Raw genomic sequence first — 22,355 nt, 5'->3', positions numbered from 1 at the left:
GGCCAGGTATAGGGGGACCTTGTGGTTGAATTTGGAGGCCATGAGGTCCACGTCGGGGCGACCCCAGCGAAGACAAAGGGCTTCGAACACCTCTGGGTGCAGGGACCATTCTCCCGGGTCGATGGTGGACCGGCTGAGGAAATCCGCCGCCCAGTTGTCCACCCCCGGGATGTAAATCGCAGATAAGGCCGGCACGTGCGTCTCCGCCCAGAGGAGAATGAGGGTCACCTCTTGCATCGCTGCGAGTGCCTCCCTGATGGTTTATGTATGCCACAGCCGTGGCATTGTCCGATTGGATCCGAACAGGGTGGCCCTCAGCAGATGGGTCCAGTGTCTGAGGGACAGAAGAATCGCCCTCAGTTCCAGAATATTGATTGGAAGTCTGGACTCCGATAGAGACCAAACGCCCTGGACGGACCGGGGAGGGAAAACCCCCCCCCACCCCCGTAAGCTGGCATCTGTGGTAATCACCAGCCAGTTCAGTGGAAGGAAGGACTTCCCCCTTAGAGGGATATGCAACCACCAGCCGAGGGAAGCTCGAGCCAGGGGAGGCAGAAGAAAGGTCCTGTCCAGACTCCTCAGTGATTTGTCCCAGGCCGACAGAATTGCCCTCTGAAAGGTGCGGGATCGGAATTGTGCGAACGGCACCGCTTCGAAACAGGCAACCATCTTTCCCAACAACCGCATGCTGGATCTGAGGGAAGGGCGGTGATGACGGAGGAGACTGCGAACCGACCCGTGAAGGGCCAGACGCTTGTCCGACGGAAGGCGGACCTCCGCCAACTCTGTATCCAGGAGCATCCCCAGGAAGATCAGCCGTCTGGAGGGGGTAAGGGAAGATTTGGGGTGGTTGATAATCCAACCGAACCGCGTCAGGGTCTCCAGAGTGAGTTCCACACTGCGGGATGTCTGAGAGAAGGAGGGTGCCTTGACCAGGATGTCGTCCAAGTATGGGAGAAGAAAAACACTTCTTGAACGTAGAAGGGCCAAGACAGGGGCCAGGACCTTGGTGAACACTCGAGGAGCAGTCGCCAGACCAAAGGGAAGGGCGACGAATTGGAAGTGATAGTCCCCCACCGCAAAGCGCAGGAAGCGGTGATGACATGGAGCAACCGGAACGTGGAGGTATGCATCCTGAATGTCGATTGAGGCCATGAAATCCCCTCTTTCCAGGGAGGCCACTGCGGACCTGAGAGACTCCATCCGGAATCTCTGCAGTCGGAGAAAACGGTTCAGGCGTTTTAGGTCCAAGATCGGACGCACTGAGCCTTCCTTCTTGGGAACCACAAAGAGGTTTGAGTAGAACCCCCTGAACCTTTCCGTCGGAGGCACGGGGGCGACGACACCCTTGTCCATTAGAGAGTGAATGGCCGCGAAGAAGGCAGCCACTCGTACGGGATCTCGCGGAGGACGGGATCGGAAGAAACGGTCTGGCGGAATGGACGCAAATTCGATTTTGTATCCGCAAGATACAATCTCGAGCGCCCATGCGTCTGAGATGTGGGCCCGCCATACGTTCCTGAATAGGAGAAGGCGGCCCCCCACCCGGGTGGGTGGGGGCGCACCTTCAGGCAGAGGGCTGCTGGCCTGTGGGAGCCCGTGCAGGCTGGGACTTGCGCCAGGTAGGTTGCGTCCGAAAAAACGGCTTCTTGCGTCTATCCTGGGCTGGGCCAGAGGAAGAAGAACTGGCCGCGGGTCTAGACCCGGTGGGCTTGCGAAAGGACCGAAAACGGGACGAACCAGCGCGACCACGGGGGGCGCCCATTGGCCTGGACTGGGGGAGGTGAGTACTCTTCCCACCCGTGGCCTCTGATATAAGTTCGTCCAGACGGGTTCCGAACAGGCGGGAACCCGTGAATGGTAGGCCGGCCAAAGAGCGTTTGGAAGCGGCGTCCGCCGCCCAAACCTTCAGCCAGAGTTCCCTCCTGACAGAAACTGCCAGGGCAGAGGAACGGGCAATGAGGGCACCCGCATCAAGGGAGGCCTCACAGACGAATTTTCCGGCCTGAACAATTAGTTGGGCTAAGGAACGGAGGTCCTGAACAGGGACGTCCGACCCTAACTCCCGTTCCAGTTGCAAACCCCATTCAGAGACCGCTTTGCCAACCCAGGCGGAGGCAAAGACCGGTCTAAGGGCCGAACCAGAGGCAGTAAATATGGCCTTGGAGAGGGATTCCGTACGATGGTCCTCAACAGACTGGAGGGAAGATCCGTCCTGTACAGGAATAGTAGTGCTTTTGGACAGGCGAGCCACGGGAGGATCAACCTTAGGCGGGGATGTCCACGTGGTCACAGAATCCGCTGGAAAGGGATAACAAATGTCCAGCTTTTTGGGTGTAATAAAGCGGACGTTAGGCCGAGTCCAAGCCTTGGATACCACAGAAGAAAAATCAGCGTGTATGGGAAAAACCTTGGAGGCCTGTTTGGGGCGGAGAAAGGACACGCCGGCCTGTTCAGAGCTGGGGGGGTCATCGTGTAGCTGAAAGGTATCACGGATGCTAGTGACAAGATGCCCCACCGCGGACGCCAATTTGGACGGAAGCTCTGAGTCCATGTCCACGTCCGAATCCGCCAGTTCTCCCTCAGAAAGCGTATCCCTTTGAGAGGATAGACTTGACTGAGCTCGCACGCATGGCGGAGAGAGCGAAGCATCTGGAGAAGATGTGCGCTCAACCCTTGAACGTTTCTGAGTATGCCGGGCCCTGGAAGATTCGCTGGGAGGCAGGGAACCAGTGGGGGCGGCAGAAACGGTAGTCCCAGCGGGTGCGACAGGGATTGTGGCAGCCTGCGGGAGAGGCGGTCTATCCACGAGACGGCCCACTACGTGTGTAAGGCTTTCCACCGCCTGAGACAGAGACCTAGCCCAGTCAGGGGGTTCAGAGGCACCGGGGGGCGCAGCGGGAAGCGGGCCCTGCACCGGGGCCTGACATGCAAGGCAATGCGGCTCAGATTGCCCACGCGGAAAAAGTTCCTTACAGGCGGTACAGGCATGGTACCAGGGTTTGGGGGCACTTGTGGGATCTGACATGCTGAAGTGTGGTTGTACTCTAATATAGAGACCACAAAGGGTTATAGCAGCTATGACCAGGAGGGTTAGGAGAGGGTTAACTGTCCTACCAGTGCCTCAGAAGAACGTCAGGAGATGGCCCAGATCAGCAGCAGCAGAGAAGCAGTGAACAGCAGTGAGCAGCAGAGAGCGCCCACAGAAGCCGAGCGATGTACACAGGAGGTTAGAGTCCCCCACCGTGTCCCAGCTTCCTGTCAGGAGTGAGGAAGCGCGGGAAACCTCAGCAGAAAGCGCGGGGAACAAGCTCCGCCCCCTCCAGCGCTTGAAATGTCTCCTGTGAAGGAGAACGTAGCTCCGCCCCCAAAATGACGCGCGGAAGCCCCGCCCCCTGCCGGGACCGCTAAGCCCCGCCCCCCGTTCTCGGCGGGAAGGGGGAGAGAGAGAAGAGAAAAATGGAGTCAGCCCCGATGAGGGGGAGGGAGAAAGATAGCAGCGTGGGGGTGCTGAGGATGCTGCTGTGCTGCATTGTCCTGCAGATGAGCGCTCAGAATGAGCGACCACGGGTGCCCCCCTTACCCAGAGGGGTAGATGCTGCAGATAGGGACGGGGTATGGGCTGGAATAGCCATCTCACCGTGCGACGTCTTCACCCTCAGTCCTTTCCAGCAGGGTCGCCCCTTCAGCCACTGGCACCGCAGTGGCAGGAAGCTGGAAGAGGGGCTTGGCGTGCGGGCGACCCCCTAGCTGGCGGGATGTAGGGGAGCCATTGCTGCCCAGATCCTCCTATTGCTTCTGTGGGGGAGGCAGCAGTGCAGATAAGTTGGCACTGGCGCAGCTCAACCCCGGGAGAGCAGAGAGGTCAAATGCGTCTCTGGTATCCCTAGGAAAAAATAAAATAACAAAATTAGAAGAAAAAGTAAAAATAACAAGGAGAAAACAGCCCTGCAGTAGCAGGGAGTGTCTTGCCTCCTTGGACACTAAGCTAAAACTGGTAGCCTCTATCTCCAGGCTGAGGGTATAGCTGATGGAGGAGGGGCTTAACAGTTTTACTTAGTGTCACGCCTCCTAGGGAGCTGAGCTATACCCAAGGTCTGTGTCCCCCAAGGAAAATAGGCGAGAAAATTAAATTAAAATCCTAGTTTTCATGAATTCTGGCCACTAGGCCTAAAATATGTTAAGACTTCCTGTCTTTTAGGAATGGCTACTTGGGCCATAGACACTATAGCCAGGAGCTGATCCCATTGACTTATCAATGCTCTGTGTAGAGGTCAGGAGGGAGCTTATCTTCAGTGATATACATTATAAAAAATGTAGATAGCGACATGGAAAACTCAAAAATAAAAAAACTATTTAACACAAAAATGTGACATGAACAATAGGTTATATTCTGATGACACATTCCCTTTAACATCCCTCTTACCAATGACGAGCAGATTGTCTTTTATGCTGCAATTTTATACGAGTATATAGTATAGCCGTATTATGTTACAGTAAAAAGGGAACAAAGTGTAAAATGTTAAAGGGCTTAACTTAATATATATCCTGCCTATGACCTTTTCAACTTTATTTAGGCTACATGCACATGACTAGTTTTGGTTTGCGTCCAATTGCAATTTTTTTGCGGATTGCACCCATTCAGTTTTATTGGTCCCCAAAAAATGTGCACAGAACACGGATGTCGTCCTTTAAAGGGGTTTTGTCACTTCAGCAATTGGCATTTATCATGTAGAGAAAGGTAATACAAGGCACTTACTAATTTATTGTGATTGTCCATATTGTCTCTTTTGCTGGCCTGATTCATTCTCCATCACATTAGACACTGCTTGTATTCAGGGGTTATGACCACCCTGCAGTGGTGGTCATGCTTGCACACTATAGTAAAAAATGCCGGGCTATGTGCACTCAAGCGGGTCCTGGCCACAAGCTTGCAAACTAGGAAAAAGCTTGCAAGCATGGCCACTTCTGCTTGATTGCACGGTGGTCATAACCCCTGGATATGAGTAGTGTATAATTTAATGGAAAAAATGAATCACGGTAGGAAATCAGGCAATATGGATAACAATACATTATTAAGCAAATTAGTGAGAAAACCCTTGAAGCCACGAGCAGACTCTGCTTCCATCCTGTTTCCTAAAGAATTATGTAATAGAGTTTACTTAAAGGGGGGAACCTGTCATCAACTTTATGCTGACCTCACTGAGGGCAGCATAAAATGGTGACAGAAATGCTGATTTCAGCGGTGTGTCACTCATGGGCTAAAAGTAAGTGGTTGCTGAGAACCAGCATCATAATCATTACAGCCCAGGCCTTGGAAAGAAAGAAAAATAAAAAAGTCAAATCTACTTTAGAAAAGTCATGGTTATTCCTAATCTCCTGCGCACTAACCCATCTGCTGATGACTGGCAGTTCTCTCCTAGAGATAGAGAAAACTAGGTAGAAGCCTGTCAGTCATCAGCAGGTGGGCAGGGAGAGCAAGAATTCATGAATAACCAGGACTCTTAGGTGGCCGTGACTCTTTTCCAGACCCAGTCTGCAATGATTGTGATGTTGGTTCTCGGCAGACAGACAGCTGCAATCAACTCACCTGTCTCTACTTTATTCTGCCGTTAGTATGGACAGCATAAAGGTGATGACAGGTTCCCTTTAAAAAGGAACCTTTACTGGAGAAACTGACATCAAATATATAAAACTCTTGCTATAAGAACCACGCTGAGTTAAAAATATCGGGCAATACAGCCCTCGGTTGAAGAGGCCTTTTTTTTGTATTTACTGAAAGCAGACAAAATCTAACATCCTGAAACTTACTTTACTGAAGTTTTAGAAGGTAATTTTCTTTCTTCCTTTGGGGAGGACACTAGGACAGACGGCTTCTTCTTGCTCTGCAGACTTCCGTCATTAGTAGAAGAATGATTGTCGCTTTTATTGCTGCTGTTACTGCTTTCGTCGCTGCAGCTTGAGATCCTCATATTGTCGCTGTCTCCACTTTCAGAAGTGCTGCTACTTTTGGACTCTCCATTTAACTTTTCCTGTTGTCCATATGATATGGGGAGCTGGTCATCAAAGATTATCTGCACATTTTCAGCAATTTTATTCTTTCGGCTTTTCCTTTTCGTGCTGTTTGTGGTTATAGTATTATTCCTTTTTCCATGTGAGCCTGCCAGCGTGGTCCATGTAGCAGAGATCCCAATAGTGGTGGTGGTTGTTGCGCTAGGTGGTTCTGTTAACACTTGGGGCTCATCTTTTAGAAACAAAGACAAATAATGAGCATTAATTGTTAATTTGGGCGACGCACTTCAGTATTTATATGTCACAGAACATATTTATGATAATGTACTTATTAATTGTATGAGGTGAAAAACAAACTAGATTTGCAAACTAGTATGACAGCAAACTGCTATGCCTACTGGTCTGTAATGCCAACTTACAATGACAGTATATATAAAATATGCCAGGCTTGCCAACTTACTACTTGCATCACTAAAGAATGGCTACATTTGTGGTCTCCGTAGCAGATTCCGCTACACAAAAAAACCTAGGTCTTAGTAGCACTTGCCATCTGTCACAAGACAGATTAACGGTTTAAATTTATCTATCTAAATTTTGATATGTCTTCCTTGTTGTGCCAAACCGCATCTCATGTCTTTTACACCAAGGTGATATGGTGGCTCCCAAACTTTTACTTTTTAGAATATGAACTGGTGTATACCCGTCCAACCTGTTATAAATCCTTTTTCACTGTACCATCGCCCCTCAGGACTGTGGTTCAAGTGTGGCGAATTGCTCACAGGGTCTCTGAATTGTATAAATAGCCATCTGGTTTCATTTGCTGGTTATGCACATTAAAGCATAAATAACACCTTTAAAAATTGGACAGAATAACACAACTTCCCGTGTTATTTTTGCCTGGTAAAAATGGCTGCCTCCCTGAAAGGTGACAGACCACATTATAGTAAATGGGGTCCATCGAGTGGCATTCGTTTCAGTAATCTGACAAAAACAGCACTTCTGTTTATTTCTATAATGCAGCAGAACAAACAAAAAAGACGATGAGAACATAGCAATATTGTGTAGATGTGCTGTAACACCGACACTACACGCACCACACTGTCAATCATTATTAACAGCCAGAATACACAGTCGAGTCACATTATTATGACCACTTCCTACTTTCAATGTTGGCAGAGCGTAGCTCGTGAGGAAGTCATGTGAGCTGGCTCAGTGGTTATATAAAGGTGTGCGATAGGCTGTCTGCACACATACCCCTTATTGCTGTCATGTGCAAAAGGGGAGATTTATCACCTGCAAAATGGACTAGAAGCTACCAGAAGTGTGTCAAACAGTTTGGTGAACCCTACTGTGTATAGCGCTCCAAAGCAGATGGATGTCACTGCACTCCTATCTACCAAGTTGTATCATCAGACAAGACTCCTATCTTCACAGCTGTATCAGAAGTGGACCTTTACTGATTGGTAAAGAGTTGCCTTCTCCGATGAGTTGCATTTTCTGCTTCATCGAATGGGTGGATATTGATGTGTCAGGTAAGAAACATCAGATACACTCCATGCAACCATTGCTGGAAGAACACAACCTGTAGGTGGCAGCATTATGGTCTGGGGAATGTTTTGGTGGTCCACTCACCCACGTGGAAGGCACTCCACTTATTTGGGTACAAATCAATCCTTGCAGATCACGTACACCCATACATGCTGATTGTCTTCCATGGGGAGGACAGGATCTTCCAGCAAGACAATATGACATGTCCCATGTCTAGAAATGTCCGACACTGGTTGGAAGAGCACGACCAAGACTTCCAAGTACTACCCTGGCCCCATAATTCCCTAGCACATTGACTGAGCATCTGAGGGGGGGGGGGGGAAGGAAGAATCCATAGTGTTTGCTGTATGGATTCTCCCCCATGCACCCCCCCCCCCCCAGCATCTGGCTCCAGATACCCGTCACAGCCTATCAGGACCTTACTGCGTTACTCCCAGCCTGTCTAGCTGCTGTCCGTTTGCACACGACTGTTACTCTGGATATTAGCTGGTGGTCATAATAACATGACTTGACTGTGTTGTTCTCACTATAGTGCCATTTCCGCATACAAATCGCGTCATGTGGTGGTTTTCTACTAGCTTAAAGGGGACAAGTCAACTCAGTGGCAGACACAGTCTGTTACTTATGAGCCAATTTTAAGTGGTTGCTTAGAACTTACTGTATAATCATCACAGACTGTGCCAGAGAAGAGTCAGACTGCATGACAAGAGTCACAGTTATTGCCACCCTCCTGCTCCCTGTCCATCTGCTGAAGATTGGCAGGGAGAGCAGGAATAAATTGATAAATTTAGGTGATTTTTGCTACACACTGTTCCAATCAGTGCTGACACTACCAGGCTGGGGTCAGTCCTAAATTTCTAGGAGGAATAAGGCCTAGAAATGGAGGCTACACAAAGATGAGGTATAATGGAAAGATTTACACCTGTTCTGAATTTCTTAGTCACAATCGCTGATGAAAATCACTGACCAAATCACAGATGTGTGAACTAGGCCTAATAAAAAGGAACCATACAACAGTTCTAAGGAAAAGATCACCAGAACTGTTTGATGCATGTCCTCTTTAAATGTAATACTCAAAATACCGTCCTAAAATCATACATATGTATACTTGTGAACATCATAACTATTGGCCAAAATGACCTTAATTACCTTCAACCTTTTGCTTTTCTCTCTCAAGCGCGGCTTGGAGCTCAAAGTTTTCTTTATTTTTAGCCTCAATTTCTTCAAGTTTCCTTCTTTGCTCTTCTTTCTTCTTCCTCCGCTTTTCCTTGCGTTTCTCTCGCTTTGCTGCCAAAGCTAATCTTCTGCTTTCCTCTCTTAGCTATAATTTTAATAAACAAGTGTGAATACAGTCCTGACAGGTGTCATCTAAGTCTAAATATTTTCTGCATAAATGAACAGGAAAACTATTTAACACACTATAGCCTACAGAGAACTTTACATTAAAAGGCAAAAAGTTTGTAATAAATTTACGTAAAAAAATAAAAAATAAAAAATAAACCTGCCACAGTGAAAATGTCGTCCAACGTAGGTAGCGAGGAAGCTAAACAGACATTTATACTGTAGTTTTGTGAGAAAACAATCAGTTTAACTTGCCATTTATTGAGCTGGACAACTGCTAATATTGGGCTTAGTAGTCCAGAGCGCAGTTCTAATCAGTGACTGACATTACCTCTCCATGCACAGTAATACAGTGAAAACTAGGAGGACTGCCCACTGGTCTCCTAAGCACAGAAAGAGCAGAGATTGAAATGTGAAAAAAAGGTTACATCTTTATCATAAAACAATATATAAATCTGCTCAGCTACTCAAGCTCTACAACACACTGCCTGCAATTTGGACTGTATTGTTAATGAGACATGTTCCTATTGGGGTCCCTACTTACGAATTATCTCTGGCGCTTGTCGTCACTACTAAAACTTTTTCCCCTGCCATGTGTAATTTTATTAAATTCCCTACAGAAGCCAACAAGCCACCCACACACACACAAAAAAAGCTTCAACATGCAGTGTTTAAAGGGAAGTGGGGAGAAGGCACCCAAGATACAAGAAAGCCGCCCAATTAACAAAAAAACACCAGTAGCAAGAACTACTTGTCTCCATTTATGGAAAAAAGAAATGCAGGGGATACAAGACTGAAAAGTCTTGCCACAATTTGGAAACTCATGGTTGCTCCTATCTGGACCCCTTAAAGGGGACCTGTCACCACACCCGACATGCCTATTTTAATAGCTTCATGCATTCCCTGTGTAATAATTCTGGAGCATCTATTCTTAGGTCTCTATGTTGTCCTATTCCTCCATGTCTACAAGAAGTTATGAATAATTATTGCTAGCAGTCTGCAGTAAGGGTACAGAGGGGGGGGGGGGGGGGGGGGGGGTGTGTACCTGCACAGTCTGAAAATGGCAGCACTGATTGATAGTGTCAGACTGTGCAAGTACACACCTCCAACTGGTTAGCTCCCCTCTGTAACCTTACTGAAGGCTAATAGCAATTCATTCATAACTTCTAGTAGAAATAATGCAGGAATAGCACAACGTAGAGTCATAAGAATAGATACTCCAGAGTTGTTATTACATTGGGAATGCATGAAGCTATTAAAACAGGCATGTCAGGAGTAGTGAAAGGTCCTCTAAGATAGTTCCTTGGCTTGTTTCTTTTTGTTGGTGATGTGTTTTCCCATAGATTTCTCTATCGAAAGAGTCTGGAAAAAAGGCAAGTTAAAAAAATAAAAAATTAAAGTTAGTGTAGTTGGCATCCTTAAAGGGGCAGTCCCATCTGGACGTTTACAGTGAGATGTAAGCTTAGTTCCCATAGTAGTGAAGGGAAAAAGCCACGCATGTGGCGCTTGCTCTTCATCCAAATCAGGGCCATATTCATATGATAGATGCCAAAAAATATCCAGATGGGAATACTCCTTTAAGGAAATGTGTTCTTGAAACATCTGTAGAATATCTACCTTCTCTAGATCCAGCTCCTCCAAGAGGATACTTGCATTCTTGTTAGCTTCAGCAGCTTGCCTGTCTTTGGCTTGTACAATTGATTCCATACAGAGGTGGCACTTCTTTAACATCTCCTGAAATCACATCATACAGAAGATTAATTGTCCTCCAAGAAACACAATGGGTCCTGTTCATAAAAGCTGTTCTAAGAACCAGTCAGTCCTAGGAAATCGGATGTCATTTTTCCCAGCAGTACAGAAAATTAATCTGATTGGTAGCTTTGGGGAATCTTGGTATTTTCTTTAAACAGCAGGATAAGGTGTATATATTGTAATAGCATTGCTTAAATGGGAATATTTAGACCTAAAATGTAGTCCCAAATACTGATCCACACTGAGTGCTTACAACCTTACCAGCTACGCAGATGTACACCGGTTATTGAGGTCTGACCTTTCTAAATAAGCCTACAAGACAGAAATGCAAGTAGCAGAATTCTAAATATTAACTTGCTATAATATCCCTTACATTCACTTCACAAATCAGATAAGAATGCAGAAACCTTAAGTGCCAAAGGAATCATTAGGAAATTAAAGATTCCATGTTCAACTGAAAAAAGTAAGTTGGTACACCATAAATACATCTTACTTGCAGTGTGTGCTTCTGCGCTAACCAATCTGCTAAGGCTGACTTACCTTATCTGTAATCGTTGCTATATATCTCATGCACTCGGAATCTGATGGGAACTGGTTTACTTCTTTGACAAGGTAACGCACCACTTTAACGTGACCCTGCAATAAAAGAAAGAATCGGCATTAACTGCTAAACGCTTCTACAACACCAGATCCAAAAACATAAAATATACAGGGGTAATGGCAGCAGGGCATATTCAAAATTCGATTCAACTGGACCAAGAAAATACCTTTCTAAAAGCCGCCATTAATGGGGTTATTTTTCTGTTGTCTGCTGCATCAACATCTGCTCCCGCTTGGACAAGCAGCTGTACAACATCCAAATGACCTCCATTTGCTGCCAGCCAGAGCGGAGTATTCCCCTTCTTGTTCCGCACATCAATGTGAGCTCCCCTGGAAAAAGAAAAAAACGTTTCAGGCTACCTTCACGGGCATCAGTGATGCCTGGCCAGTTATTTCATGCTGGAGCCGGACACAACTGATATATGTACTACACTTCTGAGCACAGATCCGGCGTCTGTACACAGATGGCTCCGCATGCAGCAGTTTTCTGTCTGGAACTATTTGACATCCAGCATCACAACTGATGTGCTGGATATACGAGAACGATCCAATACAAAAACTATAGGATCAGTTCTGGCTAAGTTTCCACAATTTATTTTTTCTTCTTCACACCGCAGGGGAACTGAGCCAGATATATATGTATAGGGGCTCTAACGCATATGCTCACAATTACTAATGTGAGGGCACTTAACTTTCGGAGTAAACTGCACCAAAATATTGGAAATGTGTGACATCTAGGTTTAGTGAAAGCTCTGTGCCTATGGCGAAAAAGGGGCCTGTTTTACTGGGAAAAGGGCCTGGTTTCATGAGGAAAAGGTGCATTGCCCAACGGGGGACATTCTGTGCCAACATTTAGCCTAATTTCTGCCTCTAAGTAAGCCAATCAATAACAGATAGCCTGATCCCTGTGATAAATAGTGCCTTATCCTTCAAGCAAGAGTAAGTCTCGGACAATGCACATGACAGCGAAGAGTATAACCACAATGGTCTGGTCAAATGCGTGGGGTACAAATGGTGTTAAATTATTAGGTGTCTGATAAGCTGCTAATACTTAGTAGATGTATAAGGGGAAATCTTTGAACGTTGCATACTAAACAGCCGCATCTACTGATAATGGTTTCTGGATGTACCTGCTGATAAGTAGCTCACAAAACTTGTAATGGCCCTTGTCCGCAGCAATGGTCAAAGCCGTATCCCTTGACGATGGCACAGGGGGGGCATTAACATCTGCACCTTTGTCGAGAAGAACCCGGCCTACTTCTGCATAACCGCCAGATGCAGCTTCCATTAATGGCGTTAGGCCAGTCTGTAAGACAAACCAATTACTTATATACCTGAAAGAAGTCAGGATTTCAAAGCCAAGACATCTGTGAAGATTTCTAGTAAAGATGACTGTACTTCTACTATTAAATTGACATTTTGAATCACCACATTTAGACCTGTTCATCTCAGTGTTTGGTCAGCAATTTCCATCAGTGATTGGGCGTCAAAACCAGAAGTGTCTCTAAACAGAACAGGGGCAGATCTTTCCCTTATACCTTATCTCTGTGTAGCCTGGTTTTGGTTCACAATCACTGACCAAAACACTGCCATATGGAGAAGGCCTTACAAGCTCAAGTAGAACGGTGTCCCCACACAAACTTGTAAAAATGTGCACGTCAGTAGACTCCTCACATCCATTCAAGACTTCTTAGTGCATGTTGTAGGGATGTCAAACAAATGGCTATTCTGGTTGTGCACAGGATAGGGGATAACTATTTAGATTAAAGAGGGTCCACCTGCTGGGACCCCCATCGATCATAAGAATGGGCCCTAAAGGATAGGAGATAACTTGTCACGTCCAAAATACCCATTTTACCAACTTTATTATTCACAGATGTTAATGAGCACAGACTAGAGAACAGTACCAATAGATAATACTACAGGAAATGCAAAGGTAAAAAATGAATTTTGGTTATAAAATTTAGCAATCTGTCCAACTCAGACAGAGAATAAAATGGGGACAAATGTTTATATAGTGGGTAAAAAAGGGAACCATCCCAACATTTTTTATGTATTCCCTGTGGCCATGTAAGACAAAGAAGGGCACGGTATTAGTACTGCTGAGCTGCTTTCCATCTCAGTCTAAGTCTAATCTGGGTCAAAAGCAGTGTGTCATTTGAGAAAAGACGTGTGAAGGACATGCCACCACAAAGCCAGCAGTGTAGAACACTAAAGGCTAGCTAAATGGCACCATGCATGTGAAGTCTACCTAAATTTGCTGTGCAGTTAATTCTATAAACTGCCGTTGACTGTAAGCAGCTATCGCAGCATGGGAGAAGCTGACTAAGCAGATCTTCACTGGGATTCATCACTACTTCATGCTTCATATTTTAAAGGGCTGTCTCACTTCAGCAAATAGCATTTATCATGATGTTGAGAAAGTTAATACAAGGCACTTAATATATTGTTATTGTCCATATAGCCTCCTTTTCTGGCTGGAGTTATTTTTCAATCATATTTTACACTCCTCGTTTCCATGGTTACAACCACCCTACAATTCAGCCTGGACCATGGGAGTGTGCATAGGCTAGTGCTCTTCCTATAATGTGCAAGTATGACCACCACTGATGGATTGCAGGGTGGTCTTTAACCATTGAAACAAGCAGCAAATAATGTGATGGAAAAATAAATCCAGCCAGCAAAGGAGGCAACATGGAAAATACATTAGTAAGTGGCTTGTGTTAACTCTCTCACACTGGCAAACAGATTTATGAAAATTCGCATGAAAAGTCGTAATTTTTGTAATATTCCTCTGGTTTCATTTACCTTAGCTCGATGCTCCACATTCGCTTTCCTGTCGAGCAGCAAGCTGACCACTTCAGTTCTTCCCTGGAAGCAGGCCAGAGTAAGTGCTGTGTTTCGATTGGTTTCTATCTGTGCGTTGATGTCTGAACCCATATCCAAGAGCAACTTAACAGCAGCAGTGTGCCCATTCATGGCTGCCAACATCAAGGGAGATATTCCCAACTTGCTACCAGTTCTAGGAAAGTAAAAACTCATTTTACAACACTAATTTAATCACAAAATGACCTGCAGATTAACATTCTGTCTTCCTTTACTGTGACCATTAGTTTGTGAAAATGACAAAAATAAATCATGTAAAACTGAAAGAAAATTAAAGCAATCCTAAGTGAGGATTTTTCCAGGAAGTTAGATGAAAACAGATGCTTCAACCTGTGCACCGGGGACAGAAATAAAAAATCTGGTATCCAAACACTGAAGCAAAATGGCCGACTGAGCCACAGCCCATGGGTGAATACATGACATTTCTGCAACTTAAAAAACAGGAACACATTAGCCCCATGAATAAATTGTGACCAAGGACAAACACCAGTGAGGCTACTTTCACACTAGCGTTTGATCGGATCCGTTCTGAACGGATCCGATCATAATAATGCAGACGGAGGCTCCGTTCAGAACGGATCCGTCTGCATTATTTTAGCATATAACAGCTAAGTGTGAAAATAGCCTCGTACGGATCCGTCCAGACTTTCAATGTAAAGTCAATGGGGGACGGATCCGCCTGAAGATTGAGCCATATTGTGGCATCTTCAAACGGATCCGTCCCCATTGACTTACATTGTAAGTCTGGACGGATCCGCACGCCTCCGCACGGCCAGGCGGACACCCGAACGCTGCAAGCAGCGTTCAGCTGTCCGCCTGTCCGTGCGGAGGCGAGCGGAGCGGAGGCTGAACGCCGCCAGACTGATGCAGTCTGAGCGGATCCGCTCCATTCAGACTGCATCAGGGCTGGACGGCTGCGTTCGGGTCCGCTCGTGAGCCCCTTCAAACGGAGCTCACGAGCGGACCGACGAACGCTAGTGTGAAAGTAGCCTAAACTATATCCACAAGAGACCTTCCCCCATTCATGGAAGAAAAGAAAAAGATAAAAACTATTACACGCTCGACCACTAGAATGGTTTCTTTGCTGGATACATATCCACTCAATCATTAAAAGGGGTTCTCCAGGCTTTCGTGAAAACCTTGCTGTGTACTGACATGTGGAGGGAAGACAGTCTGCTCAGTACTAACCCCTCCGTCACACTGTGGATACTACAGTGCTTACATGACCGCCGGGACTGGATGCAGGCTCTTCCATTAACACCATAAGGATCCAGGATGAGAGCGTTCCGGCAATCAGCAGCACGGATCCAGCGGTTACTGACAGCCGGATCCCTGCTGAATCCACCAGCATCAGTGATAACGTAGATGCTGGTGGATTAACCCCTCATACGCCGCTGTCATATGGGAGGTTTGCGCTCCCTCTCAGCCACCGGGTCCCCGCACTGCGGTGGCGTGGACCCAATGGTTGCCATGGCAGCCCCAAGCCATTCCAAGGCCTTGGGGCCTGGCATGTACGGAGGCCTATGAGCCCTAGCCCCCAGGCTGGGTCTCATAGGCAAACTATCAGTGTATTACATTGATGGTTAACGTCGTACAATACTGTATGGTGCTGCATTGAAACAGGGATCAGACCCTGTAATGTTGAAGTCCCATAGTGGGACAAAAATAAAAAAAAATATTAAAAGTGAAATAAGTGTTTAAAAAAAAAAAAAAAAAGCTTCAATTAAAAGAAAAAAAGCCCCTTTCCCATAAAGGGAAAAAATTGTAAAAGAAAAAAAATTAAAAAAATAATCATAAAAAAAAAAAGAAAAAAAAAAAAAAAAAGGCATATTATGTATCACCGTGTGCGTAACAACCTGCTGTATAAAAATATAACATGATCCACCCAGTCTGGTCAACACCGTAAAAAAGAAATAAAAACATAAAATGTGTAAAAAGCTTATTTTTGACACCTTACATAACAAAAGGTGTAATACCAAGCGATTAAAAAGTCATATGGACCCCAAAAAGGAGATTTTTTTTTTGTAAAACTGCCCTGTAAAATCTTTATATAGTCTTTTCCATTTGGGGACACAGACCATGGGTATAGCCTAGGTTTGTGATAGCTAATCTCCAGCACTCCAGCTGTGGTAAAACTACAACTCCCAAGAGAGCTCCTCCTCCCCGGGCTATACCCCCATGCTCCACCAGGAGGACCCCAGTGCGTGCAAAAGCAGTAGGAGAAGGAGACCAAAGCAATAGAGACCAGAACAAAGGAACACCGCCATCGTACAGACAACCTTCAGGTCCCGAAGAACTAAACCAACCCTTCCTACAACAGGCAAGAATGGGAGGGAGCTGTGTCCCCCAATGGAAAAGTCAAGAAAAAGATTTTACAGGTGAGTTTCACAAAAAAAAAAAAAAAAAAAGAATAAAAGTAACTCCTTTTCTCGCACATTCCATTGGAGGACACAGACCATGGGACGTCCCAGAGCAGTCTATGGGGTGGGAAAAATCTGCACCTCCAGTGGGAAACGCCCAGCAGTCAAACAGGAACCACCACCTGCAATACCTTGCGCCCAAGGACAGCATCAGCTGATGCCAAAGATTGCAGTTGGTAAAACTTTGTAAAGGTATGCAAGGAGGACCAGGTGGCCGCCTTACAAAGTTGAGATGCCGAGGCGCGATAACGCCTCGCCCAGGAGGAGTGCGCGGTTTTAAGAGGCAGCCCTGAATCAACCAGCAGTATTTCCAGCACTTCTATCTATGCAGACTGTCATGTTTCCCTCCGGCCACCAGAGGCCACTGTGACTAAACAGGAACCCGAGTTGTGCTGGCCAAAGGCTAAGAAAGAGTTAAGAAGTTTTTCCCGGGCTGTTCCAGAAGTTGCTGGGGCCTTGCTGAGATGACAGGGAGAGATGGACTGCAGAGAGACAACAGTAAAGGACTGGAGCAGCAGGAGGCTATATTAGCTGAGATTTTCCTGACAGCTGTGGAGCTGCACACAGAGGATTTCACGGTGTGTTTCAGAGGAGTGGGACCCCGTATAGAGACTAGTACCAGCTGGATCCTTCCTGCCAGAGCTGGAACTAGGTGGAGATCTGCATCTGTTGTGACCAGAGAGAAAGACAGCCAAGCAAGCGACCGGACCTGGATCCAGACTGCATCTTATTGTACCCAGGAGAATCTGCAGAACTGTGAGTGGCATCGGTGCTTTCCTGTGATAGGTTATAGAGTCAGGGACTTAGTCAGGGCGCTGTAGAAGCGTCCTCTGGGTAGCAGGGCTAGATAGGCAATTGGTAGTGAGAATAGCTTGCAAGCTGACTGCTTACTGTTTAGTTTATTCTGTGTATATGCAAAACTCCATTGCCATTGTTGTTGATTTATGTTCACCTGTTCATACCATTCCTGTCTTTAACTCATTGTGCCTCTGGTGTGGTGGTACTGTATTGTTGTTCAGGTTTTCCGGCAGTTTCCTTTTGCTCCTTAATAAAGCCGGTTTATCTTCAGTCTCCTTGTCCGCTGTACTGTACTTGAATCCTGCTTTGCGGTCTCTCCTTCCTCTGACCGCTACACGGTAACCCCAGCTGGGAGAACCCTGCCAGGGGCACGATAGGCCGAGGCAATATGCATCGGGCTACCGAGACCTGGGAAGCCACCAGACCTTTATGAAGCCCTTCATGAATCACGAAAAGGGAATCCGTACGGCAGAAAGAGGCAGTAACCGACAGGTACACTCGCAGAGCACATACAACGTCCAGGGAATGGAAAGCGCGCTCCTTGCTGTTCGCCAGGAATGGACAAAAAGAGGGCAGGACTATATCCTCATTAAGGTGGAAGGCGGAGACCACCTTGGGCAAAAATGAAGGGACCAGGCGAAGCACCACCTTATCCTGGTGGAAGACCAAAAAGTGCTCCCTAGAGGAAAGAGCAGCCAGCTCCGATACCCTCCAGATCGGGGTGATGGCCACCAAATAGACCACCTTCCATGTGAGAAGATTCAAAGAAACCTCCCTCAGAGGCTCAAAGGGAGCCGCCTGGAGAGAAGACAGAACCAAATTGAGATCCCAGGGGGGCAGGGGAGGAACATACGGAGGGACCGAATGAGTCACCCTTTGTAGGAAGGTCCTCACTGGACCGAGCAGAGCCAGGGCTCGCTGAAAGAAAATGGCCAGAGCAGAGACCTGACCCTTCAGAGAGCTCAACGACATCCCCATCTCAAGACCCGACTGGAGAAAGGAGGAGAGGACCACCGGAACCGAGAAACGAAGGGGAAAAACGCCCAGTTTCTCACAAAAGGCAAGAAAGGCCTTCCAGGTACGATAGTACATCCGGGAGGAAACTGGTTTTCTGGCCTTGATCATGGTCTTCACCACAGAGTCTGAGAAGCCCCTCTTCAGGATGGCGGACTCAACAGCCACGCCGTTAAACGAAGAGACCGTAAATTCTGGTGGAAGAGCGGTCCTTGATACAGTAGGTCCTCCCTGAGAGGAAGAGGCCACGGAACATCCGAGAACCAGGCGCGGCGAGGCCAATCAGGGGCGATGAGAATGGTCGGAATCCCTTCCGACGTGATTTTGCGAAGAACCTTCGGTAGTAGAGGTAGGGTTGGGCAATATACCGGTATCACGATATACCGCGGTATTAAAAAAACGGCGATATGGCGATATCGCCGTTTCCTAAATACCGCGGTATTTTGTGACGTCATCAAAGAGGTCAGCGCACATTGTGCGCTGACCTCTTCTAAACGTGCGTCCGCCCGCTTCTAACAACTCGCCTTCAGGAACTGACTGATCACTTACCGCCCGCCCCTGCACCTTGCTCTTCCTCTCGCTCCTGGCCTGCCTCCTTCTTGCTCCGCCTCCCTTAGTCAAGTCTCCACCCACCATCTGACATAATCACCGTCGTCACCCACCAGTGTCGGGCGCCTTGTGAGTACTGTCTCTGGAGAGACTTTTCCTGCTGTCTGATGACAAAGTTATAAACTTACTACTTCCCGCAGCGGCCGCCCCGGCTCTCCCTCCTCCTCGCTCCCATAAGACCTTATTATAACGCTCCTTGTGGCCCCCCCCATACAGTGCAACGCCTCCTTGTGTGGCCCCCCATACAGTGTAACGCCTCCTTGTGTGGCCCCCCATACAGTGTAACGCCTCCTTGTGTGGCCCCCCATACAGTGTAACGCCTCCTTGTGTGGCCCCCCATACAGTGTAACGCCTCCTTGTGTGGCCCCCCATACAGTGTAACGCCTCCTTGTGTGGCCCCCCATACAGTGTAACGCCTCCTTGTGTGGCCCCCCATACAGTGTAACGCCTCCTTGTGTGGCCCCCCATACAGTGTAACGCCTCCTTGTGTGGCCCCCCATACAGTGTAACGCCTCCTTGTGTGGCCCCCCATACAGTGTAACGCCTCCTTGTGTGGCCCCCCATACAGTGTAACGCCTCCTTGTGTGGCCCCCCATACAGTGTAACGCCTCCTTGTGTGGCCCCCCATACAGTGTAACGCCTCCTTGTGTGGCCCCCCATACAGTGTAACGCCTCCTTGTGTGGCCCCCCATACAGTGTAACGCCTCCTTGTGTGGCCCCCCATACAGTGTAACGCCTCCTTGTGTGGCCCCCCATACAGTGTAACGCCTCCTTGTGTGGCCCCCCATACAGTGTAACGCCTCCTTGTGTGGCCCCCCATACAGTGTAACGCCTCCTTGTGTGGCCCCCCATACAGTGTAACGCCTCCTTGTGTGGCCCCCCATACAGTGTAACGCCTCCTTGTGTGGCCCCCCATACAGTGTAACGCCTCCTTGTGTGGCCCCCCATACAGTGTAACGCCTCCTTGTGTGGCCCCCCATACAGTGTAACGCCTCCTTGTGTGGCCCCCCATACAGTGTAACGCCTCCTTGTGTGGCCCCCCATACAGTGTAACGCCTCCTTGTGTGGCCCCCCATACAGTGTAACGCCTCCTTGTGTGGCCCCCCATACAGTGTAACGCCTCCTTGTGTGGCCCCCCATACAGTGTAACGCCTCCTTGTGTGGCCCCCCATACAGTGTAACGCCTCCTTGTGTGGCCCCCCATACAGTGTAACGCCTCCTTGTGTGGCCCCCCATACAGTGTAACGCCTCCTTGTGTGGCCCCCCATACAGTGTAACGCCTCCTTGTGTGGCCCCCCATACAGTGTAACGCCTCCTTGTGTGGCCCCCCATACAGTGTAACGCCTCCTTGTGTGGCCCCCCATACAGTGTAACGCCTCCTTGTGTGGCCCCCCATACAGTGTAACGCCTCCTTGTGTGGCCCCCCATACAGTGTAACGCCTCCTTGTGTGGCCCCCCATACAGTGTAACGCCTCCTTGTGTGGCCCCCCATACAGTGTAACGCCTCCTTGTGTGGCCCCCCATACAGTGTAACGCCTCCTTGTGTGGCCCCCCATACAGTGTAACGCCTCCTTGTGTGGCCCCCCATACAGTGTAACGCCTCCTTGTGTGGCCCCCCATACAGTGTAACGCCTCCTTGTGTGGCCCCCCATACAGTGTAACGCCTCCTTGTGTGGCCCCCCATACTGTGTAACGCCTCCTTGTGTGGCCCCCCATACTGTGTAACGCCTCCTTGTGTGGCCCCCCATACTGTGTAACGCCTCCTTGTGTGGCCCCCCATACTGTGTAACGCCTCCTTGTGTGGCCCCCCATACTGTGTAACGCCTCCTTGTGTGGCCCCCCATACTGTGTAACGCCTCCTTGTGTGGCCCCCCATACTGTGTAACGCCTCCTTGTGTGGCCCCCCATACTGTGTAACGCCTCCTTGTGTGGCCCCCATACAGTGTAACGCCTCCTTGTGTGGCCCCCCATACAGTGTAACGCCTCCTTGTGTGGCCCCCCATACAGTGTAACGCCTCCTTGTGTGGCCCCCCATACAGTGTAACGCCTCCTTGTGTGGCCCCCCATACAGTGTAACGCCTCCTTGTGTGGCCCCCCATACAGTGTAACGCCTCCTTGTGTGGCCCCCCATACAGTGTAACGCCTCCTTGTGTGGCCCCCCATACAGTGTAACGCCTCCTTGTGTGGCCCCCCCATACAGTGTAACGCCTCCTTGTGTGGCCCCCCCATACAGTGTAACGCCTCCTTGTGTGGCCCCCCATACAGTGTAACGCCTCCATGTGTGGCCCCCCATACAGTGTAACGCCTCCTTGTGTGGCCCCCCATACTGTGTAACGCCTCCTTGTGTGGCCCCCCATACAGTGTAACGCCTCCTTGTGTGGCCCCCCATACAGTGTAACGCCTCCTTGTGTGGCCCCCCATACAGTGTAACGCCTCCTTGTGTGGCCCCCCATACAGTGTAACGCCTCCTTGTGTGGCCCCCCATACAGTGTAACGCCTCCTTGTGTGGCCCCCCATACAGTGTAACGCCTCCTTGTGTGGCCCCCCATACAGTGTAACGCCTCCTTGTGTGGCCCCCCATACAGTGTAACGGCTCCTTGTGTGGCCCCCCATACAGTGTAACGCCTGCTTGTGGCTTTTTTCTTTTAAACGGGTATTTATCGCGATATATATCGTTATCGCGATAAATTTTTTAATATCGTTATCGTCTGAATATTTTTGATATCGTCCAACCCTAAGTAGAGGCAGAGGTGGAAAGACAAAAGAGGGGGAAGCCTTGCCACAGAGACGCCAGCGCGTCCACCCCGTACGCCTCCGGGTCCCGAGCACGGGCCAGGAACGTGGGAACCTTGTTGTTGAGCCTGGGAGAAAGATGTCCTCAAAAACTTCCGGATTTAAGGACCACTCTCCTGGATCCACTGTGTTGCAGCTGAAAAAGTCCACCTTCCAACTGTCGACCCCTGGGATGTACACTGCCGACAGTACTGGAACATGAGTCTCCGCCCACTGGAGGATCTTTTCCGCCTTCTGCGGGTCCCACCCTGGTGGGTTGACATAAGCCACGGCTGTAGCATTGTCCGACTGGACCCTTACCGGGTGACCTGCCAGGAGAGGAGTCCAATGAGAAAGGGAGAGGAAAATTGATCTCAGCTCCAGCACGTTGATCGGAAGGCGGTGGACCAAACACCCTGCACCGTCCGGGCCTGGAGAACACCACCCCAACCAAGGAGGCTGGCATCGGTGGTGACGAACCCGAGGGAGGCAGACGGACCGGAAAGTCCAGACCGCGCAATGTCCTGTCCCAAAAAGGACAGAATCGCCCGCTGTAGAGGCAGATTGTGAAACTGGGCAAAGGGGACAGCCTCGAAGGAGGCC

At 48.4% G+C, this 22,355-nt stretch overlaps 1 protein-coding gene across 5 annotated transcripts in view; it reads right to left on the bottom strand.

Moving 5' to 3' along the window:
* The window catches only part of ANKRD17 (ankyrin repeat domain 17), a 127,620-nt gene that overhangs the window by 13,577 nt on the left and 91,688 nt on the right, over window positions 1–22,355 (bottom strand). For all 5 annotated transcript variants that reach the window (XM_044302961.1, XM_044302966.1, XM_044302993.1 and 2 more), the window contains 7 exons: window positions 14,062–14,275; window positions 12,384–12,559; window positions 11,421–11,583; window positions 11,194–11,289; window positions 10,519–10,635; window positions 8,710–8,881; window positions 5,812–6,244 (listed from right to left, as the gene is read on the bottom strand). In XM_044302961.1, the coding sequence (XP_044158896.1) occupies window positions 5,812–6,244; window positions 8,710–8,881; window positions 10,519–10,635; window positions 11,194–11,289; window positions 11,421–11,583; window positions 12,384–12,559; window positions 14,062–14,275 (1,371 nt within the window). The remainder of the gene's footprint in view (window positions 1–5,811; window positions 6,245–8,709; window positions 8,882–10,518; window positions 10,636–11,193; window positions 11,290–11,420; window positions 11,584–12,383; window positions 12,560–14,061; window positions 14,276–22,355) is intronic.

Source organism: Bufo gargarizans, chromosome 1, assembly GCF_014858855.1.
Source record: "Bufo gargarizans isolate SCDJY-AF-19 chromosome 1, ASM1485885v1, whole genome shotgun sequence".
NCBI classification, from domain to species: domain Eukaryota; kingdom Metazoa; phylum Chordata; class Amphibia; order Anura; family Bufonidae; genus Bufo; species Bufo gargarizans.
Note: the sequence above shows the minus strand (reverse complement) of the source record. Positions and strands in the feature narration are given on the sequence as shown.